Here is a 12,981-nt window from a genome sequence, read left to right on the forward strand (position 1 = left end):
TTTGCTGAGATCGAAATTTCCTAATCGAGGCAGTAGAAAATGAAATGTTTGGGTGGTCAAAGCTCACTGTTCACTTGACGCAACCTTCTATGAAGGTATTGCCACGCAGCGACGAATCGTATATCGGAGTAATTAGGATGGGATGGTTTTTTAGATGCTGAGTCATTAGCTGTCACCTCAAAACTCCACATACAACACAATAACGTTTTTCTCCCAAGCGTGTAACAATGGGACAGGCCCATTCTGAAAACTTAACTGGTTCAATGATGCCCCATGATACTTGATGAAGGACCAACCCTTTAACACATACTCATATAGACATGACAAGTCTCTACCCTGCGTGTTTCCGTGCGAAGCTCATCAGCTGTAACACGAATGCAGAAATGCAGAAGGTAAACACTGTCACGTTTCTCATCAGACAAGTGAAACTCTGTTGCTGCTACAGGCAGTTGACTCATTTGTGTGAGTAGCTGAAGACTTGTGAACAATCGAATAGTCATAAGCGCATAGCATGACGCATTAGCGCTGAACTGTGGGTGATGCCATATCAGGTTTAGTTTTCTCACACTGAAGAGGGAAATCAAGGGTTTATGATCCACAAATAACACTCAGTCAAGCTGAGAGTAATGCTTCTATCAAGCAGTCAAGGTTCTGGAAGCGTAGCTAATAGGTCTTTCTGATCCATCGAGCATTTTGTGCGCCAAAACAAAATCAAGTCCATGTGGTGAAGTGTCGCACTGCAGCAACAGTAGCATTATTTGGTCAAAGTGATATAGAAATTTAGCAGAATGCAACAAGTCTTTAGATGAGTCAAAAGCCTGTTTCTGAGTCTTAGTCCAAGTTCAAGGAATACCCTTCTGTAGTAAGGCATACAGTGGAGACAGTGTATTTGGCAATGATGGATGATAATAATTGTGTAACCCCAGGTAAGAAGGTCTGTAGTACAGTAGCGTCTTGTATTGATGACAGTGTCTTGTCCATAGGTCTGAGACCTTATTTGTCTAACTTATTTCCAAGCTATTGAGAAGAGTCTGTGATGAAGACACAATTTTCTTTTCGGAATTTAAATCCGGCTTCAGAAATGTTTTGGAGGACACTGTCAAGAACTCTCAAGTGATGCTGATCATCAGAACCTGTCATCCTGATAGGCAGCAGACCGATCAAGTCCTTGTGAAACATTCTCTATTATCCGTTGAAATATGGTTGTGGCTGAAGCAACACCAAATAGAAGACGAGTGTAGCAGAACAAGCCTTTGAGAGTGTTAATAACAACGTACTGCCTTGATTCTTAATCAAGAACAACTTGTTGATAAGCATGAGTCTTGTCAAGCTTTGTGTATTTCTGTCCTTCTGCCAACTTTGAACACAAATCTTGAAGTGTTTGAATTGGGTTATTCTCTACCTGAGAATAATGGTTACTGTACTGTTACTTTGTGAGCTCTGTAACCTTTCAAGTGTGTACTTACTTCATCCAGGTTGGTGAGTAGGGTTGATTAATGCTGCAGCAGAACCAGTGTCAGATTCCAATGCCGAAGCAAAGTAACAATATATTGGCTGTAGTAATGCACGAAATAACTGGTACGTGACAAGACCACAAGCGGTCAACAAAATACTTGTGTTAACTCCTTCATCGTCCATGTTGTTAGCATATATACGTAATGTTCTAACAACTCACACAACTCTTCCCAACTTACGTTGTTCTGGTCAAATTCCGGTAAAACACCAACTGTAGTTTTCTGTGAGCACCAACTAGCAAACAGTTCACTTGAGCTATAAACATCATTTAGATTCATCAGTCAATTTATCCGCATAACAATGCAAGACGGCAAGTTCTTATTTGAATACATGCGCGAATACTGAATCACAACAACTCTCAACCGCGTCAAAGTTCAATGCGAGTTACCTCAAGTTCCAACTACTTGTCAGCCTTTCACAACATCTTGAATCCCATCCTCGTCGCCAAAATGTTGTACTTCCAGCGTAATGCTGCATGCTTATGTTCAGTCTTTAGTTGCGTTTCAACACTCCACATACACCGCAACACACGTGTTTCTCCCAAGTGTGTATTACCCAGAATGCTAATACCAGAAACCACCGGTTTACAGCAGCTAATACAAAATGTAGTACCGCCCAGTCAAATGGAGCACTGCTTAAAGTGGATACGACAGTTTTTTTCCCTCTCTGCTAATAGCCCAGCAAGGAGACGTATTCTACTCGCGGCTGGACCCGTGAAGATTCTTGCCGTAAAAGGTGACTATGCAAGTCCTAAAAGGCGACAAACGGATCGGGTGGTCAGGCTCGCTGACTTGGTTGATGCTTGTCATCGATCCAAAATGGGTGGATCGATGCTCATGATATCAATCACTGGAATGTCTGGTCCAGACTCGATTATTTACAGACCGTCGTCATATAGCTGGAATATTGCTGAGTGTGGCGTTAAACAACAAACCAACCAACCAACCAAACCAACCAACTACTCGCGGCTGTTCATACAAGAGTTATCGGAATACCAGACCACCCAACAGTAGAGGACAACAAAGAGCATTGTGTCCAGACCTTGACCTTAATCAAGACAACTCCTCAATATCCAACATTGCCAATTCCCAGGATTGTAGAGTAAAAGTGAAACAGTAGTCTGTAATGAATGATACACCATGGTGAGAATGACCTGTGAGTAACAAGGCATCAACATTAGATGTGGTAGGATTTGCAAATGTACATGCAAATATATCGTGTCATCTGCGAAGATAACACCTCTTAAGAACCGGGTTAGAATTTGTCTTCAGCAACCCATGCTTCCCGCCAGAGGCAACTATGCTTGTCGTAAGAGGCAACAAATCGGTATTTCTCAACAGTGGCGCTGCAAAATATAACTATACTGATAATTCCAGTTCCGGTGAATCAGCAATGCATACATACTCTTGTATTGACAAACGGGAACATGGCACCGAGGTAGAATAGGCCGAACATTGGCCCAGCCGTGATTGAGTTGGCGCTGTAATAGATCTGAAACAAAGTTCCTTCTTGACTTTATTCAAAGTAAAAATAAAAAATGTAAATATGTAAATGATTAAATCAAATGTAACTCAACACGCTCAGACAGATAATGGCCCTGAAACCTTTTCATCTAGAGTAGGAAGATGAAACAAGTGACGGACTAATTATCAATACACTATTTAACGATATTACTTCAATACGTTCAGAGACAAATATTTCGCTTTATCCTGTTGTCACCTGAAGTAGGGGGATGGATTTCAAGGATGACACACATATCGCCACGCCAAAAATCACAACACCCCACGCCACCACTGAAAAGAAAACCAGAAAAAGGAACGAACATAACATTTTGGTATGGTGTCTGTTTTCCATCTTTGTGGACAACATTCAAGCACAAATACACAACATTTCTTAATGCAAAAAAGTATATCAAAACATACCACCAACAAATGAAAACAAAAGGGAACTAATCATTTAACTGTAGTTCCCGTTAAAGTTTACATTTACAATACCGTGACGTTGCATCTGAACGTAACATCAAATCAGAAATAAATCTCACATCATGCATGAACAGCACGTGGTGCACGTGCAAACAAGCCAAAGTATGTGCGCCGAAAAATGCAGTTGAGCTAAGCACAAGCTTAAAATGCCTTCGAGACAGTTTCTCAAATGAAAAGACAAAATGGCCAGTTGTGGGTCAATGGAGGTTGGGAACGTCAGTATCCCAAGTTTCCTAAACGTGTGGAACGTGTGTTTTGACGTGAACGGTTGACTTCTTTTTACTTAAGAAGCACGAAAAACTCACTTCTCGTTTATGACACTGATTCATAAATTCATGCTTATGTTCTAATGGAAAAGTAATTGTGCTTCATAGAAAGTGGTATGAACAATATATAATATAAATATATTTGGTCATTCGTCTTATCAATGCTTCATCTTAACAAATGCATTAACAAAACCCATACTAGGTTACATGAGACAGAGCGACACGCGCTAAAACAGGGGTGGTATAAATAAAGCGACAAACCCTTCCCACATCCAATAGTTATTTCAGTACAGCAATGCTGCCTCAGACCCGTGAAGATCCGGGGTAGAATAGATCTTCAGCATCCCATACTTGCCGTAAAAGGCCAATATGCTTGTCGTAAGAGGCGACTTACGGGATAAGGTGGTCAGGCTCCCTGACTTAGTTGATGCACGTCATCGATCCCAGTTGCGTGGATTGATGCTCATGATATTAATCACAAGATAGTCTGGTGGTCCAATTCGATTATTTACAGACCGTCATATTGCTGGAATATTGCTGAGTGCTGTGTTACACAACAAACAAACAACGCGGCCTCAAAAAGTCTGTTACAATACACGCAACTTGACGTCACGTCCTTTCATTCTCACAGAGGTTAGACTCTGATAACTAACGATGTCGTTCAGGATGCGTATGTCATTCAAGTTGCCATCACCGACGCTGAGCGGTGAGGCACCCCGTACCATTTCACTTGCGACCCCAAACTGGCGACGTTGAGTAACGCAAACGACGCTGAAACGTTATCCTGGACGCCGATAGATGCTTGCACAACCACGAGATCTGTCCAGATCAAACATAGACTCGTCTGTGAACAGTATACTGTCCCAGTCTTGTGTTCTGTACCCCCGATGCTGTCTACAACAAGCCAAGTGTGCCTGTCAGTGAATTGGAAACAACATTGTGCGTATCGCTGGTCGCCAGGACCGGATGCTGTGATCCCTCAACCGGTTGTGTGCGGTTCTGACACTAATTGGTCTCAACCCCGCAATTGTCGGAGTAGAATTGTATTGATTCCGTGGATGTACAAACCGAATATGGTTGTCTTGTTGACGTGGTGCCATCTATGGGAGACGGGACCTCGGCAAGTCATGAGTGTTGCCCTGCTGGAGGTAACGTCTCCAAAGTGATGATATTGTGTTTCGATGAACATTAAAATGTCTGGCAACTTCGTTTTGCGCCATTCTATTTTGACGCATAACTTCGCCGCCTATGACATTGATTTTCAGCAAGCTGTGGCATTGCGTAAATCTTATTTACCGTTAAACAAAACTGTTTTTGTGAGCACCTATAGCTATGAATCATTGTGTGCTGTTAACATTTAAACAACTCGTGTGTGAGTATCATGTTTCCAACAAACACACAAATATCCAAATTGTACGCCGTGCATGAATACATGTATGAACGCGCAAATTGTGTATCACGACCTTGGAATCGAGTAGATATCTTCATGCGAATGTGTCGAAAGATACGTTAATGAATTTCAGAATATATCTATTCTCACTGAATTTTGTATCAAACACAGTTTTTTTCGTAAACATCGTCGGAATCGTACAAAGGACTATTACGGTCATTATTTTGTCACTATTTTGTTGTGATTTGGAAAGGGATCTGTCGCTTTCATTGTTATAAACAAACTGTTCAAGGCAAAACATGTCTGGTAATTGCCATCCAAGAACCCGTACATGTATCTTAATCAATAGAACATAACTTTCATCACTGACAGTGTGTATTTCAATGCAAAATATAATTCAGAAACATTCACTCGTTTTACTCTGTTATACCTGATACTTTGGCAACAGCCATTTGTTTAAACTCCGACATTGTAGAAACACGGGGTTTTACGAAGTCCTCCCATGTTATGTGCGCGAGGGCGGATAGTCCTGATGATAATGAGCTGAAACAAATAACACTATTTAACTTAATTAATTCCAGGTCAAGTTAACGTGTATTTGGTTGTACAGTTAACGTTTGCACATTCCGACAGCCATAGATATCGCTGATAGACAGATACAGGTTACATGGATGTGGTTACTTATTTACAGGTTACAGGATAAGCTCACCTTTCTGCGAATAACTGGTACCATCACTCTGTCATCAACACATACCAATGATGTAATAGTGAGTGAGTGAGTGAGTGAGTTGGGTTTAACGCCGCTTTTAACAGTATTCCAGTTATATCGCGGCGTGTCAGCTTAATGTGGGAGGAAAGCCCGAAGTGATGCAGGTCTCAGACTTTTACCACTTCAGTGAAACCCACGAGCACGGGTATGGTGCTGACAAACCTAGAAACATAATTGGGATTCGAACCCACAATCATAGGCTTCTGTATGATGTAGTAGGAATCGTACAATGGACTCAACTGGAGACAATATAGTCGTACATTTTGGCTTCTCAATGTCCATTTGTTTTCAAATTGTGAAAAATGATAAGCATGGTGGTAAAATAAATTCGATTTAGATTATCCATTTGTGAATACGACTTCATATGATCCCACAAAGTATATAACCAAACTGACCTGAGAGACGCACTGTAGAGTGCTGCAAGAAACAGCCCTGGCATTCCTGGCACGTTTCGGAAAATGGCGATTGTCATGAAGGGTAATACCTGGGGAAAACAGAGTGAAAGGAGGAGCAAGAGGTTAGTGAAATGTGTTTTACTCAGCACTTACAGCAGTTTCAGATATATTATTACAGTTTCAGTGGAAATTACGTAAATAATATTGCCCGTATAAACATTGGCAACAATTGTCTAGTCTAAACAGTAACTTAGATCTTTAATAGTTGCGAGATGAACTACACGGACGCATTTTAAAATCTGTTCTTCTTTATTCAACATTTATAAACAGGTTTTTAGTATTTACAGTGCATGTATGAATGATCATGAATCAAACGCGGTTGTAATTGTACTTTCATGTTAACCCCTAAGGGTACTTAACCTTTTACCTGATCACTTTTGTAGATCTGATTTGATACCACAGGGTCGCATCTCTTGTAGTCATAATAACCATATGCCACAAGACCACCAATGACGCAAAGGATTCCAAATACAGGACTGCAGAGCACGCCAAATATCATCGCTCTTTAACAGAGACATCGAGTTGTTATGTCACGTTCATCAAAGTGAAAGAAGGTAGGTAAAAATCAGCCACCTCATAACACGAAGCTCTCAAAGTAATAAACATGCCTAATATAACTTGATGCATGTGTGTGTGTGTGTGTGTGTGTGTGTGTGTGTGTGTGTGTGTGTGTGTGTGTGTGTGTGTGTGTGTGTGTGTGTGTGTGTGTGTGTGTGTGTGTGTTCATGTGTGTGTGTTCAATTACAATACAACTATGCAAGCAAAAGAAATTGAAAAATTTAATGATGTGTTCATACCTTCTTGCGTCAGTGAGGGATTTCGTGGCGGCAATACGCTGTAGATAGGCAGGTCGGAAAAGAATACCAAGTGTATTAAATATTCTGGCAAAGCCCACGGTCCACACAGTATGACGGATTGTCGGGTCAAAGTCATATCTGAAAACAGAAGCAAAATGTGTGGGCATTTCATGATGGCCATGAACAGATGGCGCATCGTTCACCCGTAAGTGCTATAGCTATTGATCACAATCCCATCCGATATGTTGGCTAACTCAGTATTTCTCAGTATTGTCCCACTGTTCTTTGTGTTTACTGACATTGGGAGAGTACCCGGGTTTGAAACCAGGAATACAGCCCTTCCAACGATCTGGGTAATGCAGAAGGCTGCAGCGTTGGGGACTCTTCACATTCTCCGAAAAGTTGGGTGGGTTTGACTAGGCAGCGCTTCCTGGGAGAAGTCCAATTCGCTATCTGGGCTGCGGGTGGAGGGGGCAAGGGTCCTGAGCTGATGATGAGCCTGACCAGCCTGACTGTGCCAGGGTCACCCAAAACCCTCTTTGCTGCATTTTCTATTTTAATCTGTAAATACTACTACTACTACTGATAATAATAATAATAATAAGAAGAAGAAGAAGAAGAAGAAGAAGAAGAAGAAGAAGAAGAATACGGCGACAAAATCCGTGAAAATGCTAAGTAAAGTAGCCAGACAAATGGACCAATATATAATTGTTAAGATTAGTTACATGGTGACATGACTCAAACCGTTAAAATTCTATACCTCCTGCAGACCTTCCTTACATGTTCACGTCCTTTTATAGGTTAACAATTAACTTGCCTTGACCATGTGTTTGTGATGGGTGCCACCGATGGGGCAGGATGCACTCACCCTTCGTTTATGATCGAGATAGCGAAAACCTGGCGTCATCACTATTTGATAGTGATTCATAAATACACGTTCATGATATGGTCAGACTCGTATACTCTTATGAATATATGATAATTTATTATCCTCCAACCACTGCGGTACTATAAAGGGTAATCTCTATCTGTCCATAACCCTGCTGCCGATCCACCCTAACATCCAGCCCTGTCCTCGTAACCCATAAATCAGTACGTACAGAACACAATTGTAAAATCAGTAGATGACCACACAAGATCAATGATAAATCATAAAGTCATGTTCAAACTCACCACTTTAGGTTTACAATAAAAAAAATATCAAAAATGTGTCAGCAATAATAAATAACAGGCTCTAGAAACAATGAAAGTACACCCACGAATATTCAGACTTTCGAACATCTTTAAACTGGTCTGTCTTCGTTCTTGAATGTTGGATAGTGTTCGAAGCTGGCAGGAACACGGCCTGTTTAGAAAGGTATCGAATCAACACTTGGCTACGAGATAAAACGACAACTATGTCGGAAAAGGTCTCAAATCAACGTTCTTACTAAAGTACAGGCAGACTTAAAGAAACCGTATCATCCCGAAACCTCTCGAACGATCAAGCCTGTCATGTTCAGAATAAGCGAGGGGGAGGTAACTCTTAATTCCACTCGCCGCCAACAGTCGCCATTTTACTAGCACTTCAATGACTTGCTGAAACTGAATAAATTTACAGCGGTTGCTCTAATAGAAGGCTTATCTCCCTCTAACAACAACCCGGCAACACTCCAATAACCCTTTTTCGCTTATGACAAAACCAGTACTCACTTTAAAGTAAGTCTTCCTCCAGACTTTATCCTGCTCCATATCTCCTGCACTCCTCCTACGTCAATGGTGCCCTGTTTCATTTCATTTAAGATTTGAATACAATTCAAATCAATCTGTATCTTTATCATCCTGAATACAATTCAAATCAATCTGTATCTGTATCATCCTGAATACAATTCAAATCAATCTGTATCTTTATCATCCTGAATACAATTCAAATCAATCTGTATCTGTATCATCCTGAATACAATTCAAATCAATCTGTATCTGTATCATCCTGAATACAATTCAAATCAATCTGTATCTGTATCATCCTGAATACAATTCAAATCAATCTGTATCTGTATCATCCTGAATACAATTCAAATCAATCTGTATCTGTATCATCCTGAATACAATTCAAATCAATCTGTATCTGTATCATCCTGAATACAATTCAAATCAATCTGTATCTTCATCATCCTGAATACAATTCAAATCAATCTGTATCTGTATCATCCTGAATACAATTCAAATCAATCTGTATCTGTATCATCCTGAATACAATTCAAATCAATCTGTATCTTAATCATCCTGAATACAATTCAAATCAATCTGTATCTGTATCATCCTGAATACAATTCAAATCAATCTGTATCTTAATCATCCTGAATACAATTCAAATCAATCTGTATCTGTATCATCCTGAATATAATTCAAATCAATCTGTATCTTTATCATCCTGAATATAATTCAAATCAATCTGTATCTGTATCATCCTGAATACAATTCAAATCAATCTGTATCTGTATCATCCTGAATATAATTCAAATCAATCTGTATCTGTATAATCCTGAATACAATTCAAATCAATCTGTATCTGTATCATCCTGAATACAATTCAAATCAATCTGTATCTTTATCATCCTGAATACAATTCAAATCAATCTGTATCTTTATCATCCTGAATATAATTCAAATCAATCTGTATCTGTATCATCCTGAATACAATTCAAATCAATCTGTATCTGTATCATCCTGAATACAATTCAAATCAATCTGTATCTTAATCATCCTGAATACAATTCAAATCAATCTGTATCTGTATCATCCTGAATACAATTCAAATCAATCTGTATCTTAATCATCCTGAATACAATTCAAATCAATCTGTATCTGTATCATCCTGAATATAATTCAAATCAATCTGTATCTTTATCATCCTGAATATAATTCAAATCAATCTGTATCTGTATCATCCTGAATACAATTCAAATCAATCTGTATCATCCTGAATACAATTCAAATCAATCTGTATCTGTATCATCCTGAATACAATTCAAATCAATCTGTATCATCCTGAATACAATTCAAATCAATCTGTATCTGTATCATCCTGAATACAATTCAAATCAATCTGTATCATCCTGAATATAATTCAAATCAATCTGTATCTGTATCATCCTGAATACAATTCAAATCAATCTGTATCATCCTGAATACAATTCAAATCAATCTGTATCTTTATCATCCTGAATATAATTCAAATCAATCTTTATCTGTATCATCCTGAATACAATTCAAATCAATCTGTATCTGTATCATCCTGAATACAATTCAAATCAATCTATATCTGTATCATCCTGAATACAATTCAAATCAATCTGTATCTGTATCATCCTGAATACAATTCAAATCAATCTGTATCTTAATCATCCTGAATATAATTCAAATCAATCTGTATCTGTATCATCCTGAATATAATTCAAATCAATCTGTATCTTAATCATCCTGAATACAATTCAAATCAATCTGTATCTGTATCATCCTGAATATAATTCAAATAAATCTGTATCTTAATCATCCTGAATACAATTCAAATCAATCTGTATCTGTATCATCCTGAATACAATTCAAATCAATCTGTATCATCCTGAATATAATTCAAATCAATCTGTATCTGTATCATCCTGAATACAATTCAAATCAATCTGTATCATCCTGAATACAATTCAAATCAATCTGTATCTTTATCATCCTGAATATAATTCAAATCAATCTATATCTGTATCATCCTGAATACAATTCAAATCAATCTGTATCTGTATCATCCTGAATACAATTCAAATCAATCTATATCTGTATCATCCTGAATACAATTCAAATCAATCTGTATCTGTATCATCCTGAATACAATTCAAATCAATCTGTATCTTAATCATCCTGAATATAATTCAAATCAATCTGTATCTGTATCATCCTGAATATAATTCAAATCAATCTGTATCTTAATCATCCTGAATACAATTCAAATCAATCTGTATCTGTATCATCCTGAATATAATTCAAATAAATCTGTATCTTAATCATCCTGAATACAATTCAAATCAATCTGTATCTGTATCATCCTGAATACAATTCAAATCAATCTGTATCTGTATCATCCTGAATACAATTCAAATCAATCTGTATCTGTATCATCCTGAATACAATTCAAATCAATCTGTATCTGTATCATCCTGAATACAATTCAAATCAATCTGTATCTTTATCATCCTGAATACAATTCAAATCAATCTATATCTGTATCATCCTGAATATAATTCAAATCAATCTGTATCTGTATCATCCTGAATACAATTCAAATCAATCTGTATCTTTATCATCCTGAATACAATTCAAATCAATCTGTATCTTTATCATCCTGAATACAATTCAAATCAATCTGTATCTTTATCATCCTGAATACAATTCAAATCAATCTGTATCTTTATCATCCTGAATACAATTCAAATCAATCTATATCTGTATCATCCTGAATATAATTCAAATCAATCTGTATCTGTATCATCCTGAATACAATTCAAATCAATCTGTATCTTTATCATCCTGAATACAATTCAAATCAATCTGTATCATCCTGAATACAATTCAAATCAATCTGTATCTGTATCATCCTGAATATAATTCAAATCAATCTGTATCTGTATGATCCTAAATACAATTCAAATCAATCTGTATCTGTATCATCCTGAATACAATTCAAATCAATCTGTATCTGTATCATCCTGAATACAATTCAAATCAATCTGTATCTTTTATCATCCTGGATACAATTCAAATCAGTCTGTATCTGTATCATCCTGAATACAATTCAAATCAATCTGTATCTGTATCATCCTGAATACAATTCAAATCAATCTGTAACTGTATCATCCTGAATACAATTCAAATCAATCTGTATCTGTATCATCCTGAATACAATTCAAATCAATCTGTATCTGTATCATCCTGAATACAATTCAAATCAATTTATATCTGTATCACCCTGAATACAATTCAAATCAATCTATATCTGTATCATCCTGAATATAATTCAAATCAATCTGTATCAGTATCATCCTGAATACAATTCAAATCAGTGTATATCTGTATCACCCTGAATACAATTCAAATCAATCTATATCTTTATCATCCTGAATACAATTCAAATCAATCAATATCTGTATCATCCTGAATACAATTCAAATCAATCTATATCTGTATCAGCCTATTACAATTCAAATCAATCAATATCTGTATCATCCTGAATACAATTTAAATCAATCTGTATCTGTATCACCCTGAATACAATTCAAATCAATCTGTATCTGTATCATCCTGAATACAATTCAAATCAATCTGTATCTGTATCATCCTGAATACAATTTAAATCAATCTGTATCTGTATCAGCCTGAATACAATTCAAATCAATCTGTATCTGTATCATCCTGAATACAATTCAAATCAATCTGTATCTGTATCATCCTGAATACAATTCAAATCAATCTGTATCTTTATCATCCTGAATACAATTCAAATCAATCTGTATCTGTATCATCCCGAATACAATTCAAATCAATCTGTATCTTTATCATCCTGAATACAATTCAAATCAATCTGTATCTGTATCATCCTGAATACAATTCAAATCAATCTGTATCATCCTGAGTACAATTCAAATCAATCTGTATCATCCCGAATACAATTCAAATCAATCTGTATCTGTATCACCCTTAATATAATTCAAATCAATCTATATTTGTATCACCCTGAATACAATTCAAATCAATCTGTATCTGTATCATCCTGAATA

At 37.2% G+C, this 12,981-nt stretch overlaps 1 protein-coding gene across 1 annotated transcript in view; it reads right to left on the minus strand.

The window, feature by feature from the left end:
- Positions 1-12,981, minus strand: part of LOC124142256 (sodium-coupled monocarboxylate transporter 2-like) — a 32,622-nt gene that overhangs the window by 3,828 nt on the left and 15,813 nt on the right. The window contains exons 6-12 of the mRNA XM_048399338.1: positions 8,867-8,937; positions 7,175-7,312; positions 6,745-6,880; positions 6,318-6,406; positions 5,584-5,696; positions 3,235-3,308; positions 2,920-3,006 (exon numbers count right to left, since the gene is read on the minus strand). Coding sequence (XP_048255295.1) covers positions 2,920-3,006; positions 3,235-3,308; positions 5,584-5,696; positions 6,318-6,406; positions 6,745-6,880; positions 7,175-7,312; positions 8,867-8,937 — 708 coding nt within the window. The remainder of the gene's footprint in view (positions 1-2,919; positions 3,007-3,234; positions 3,309-5,583; positions 5,697-6,317; positions 6,407-6,744; positions 6,881-7,174; positions 7,313-8,866; positions 8,938-12,981) is intronic.

Source organism: Haliotis rufescens, unplaced genomic scaffold, assembly GCF_023055435.1.
Source record: "Haliotis rufescens isolate VD_foot unplaced genomic scaffold, xgHalRufe1.0.p SCAF_2, whole genome shotgun sequence".
NCBI lineage: Eukaryota > Metazoa > Mollusca > Gastropoda > Lepetellida > Haliotidae > Haliotis > Haliotis rufescens.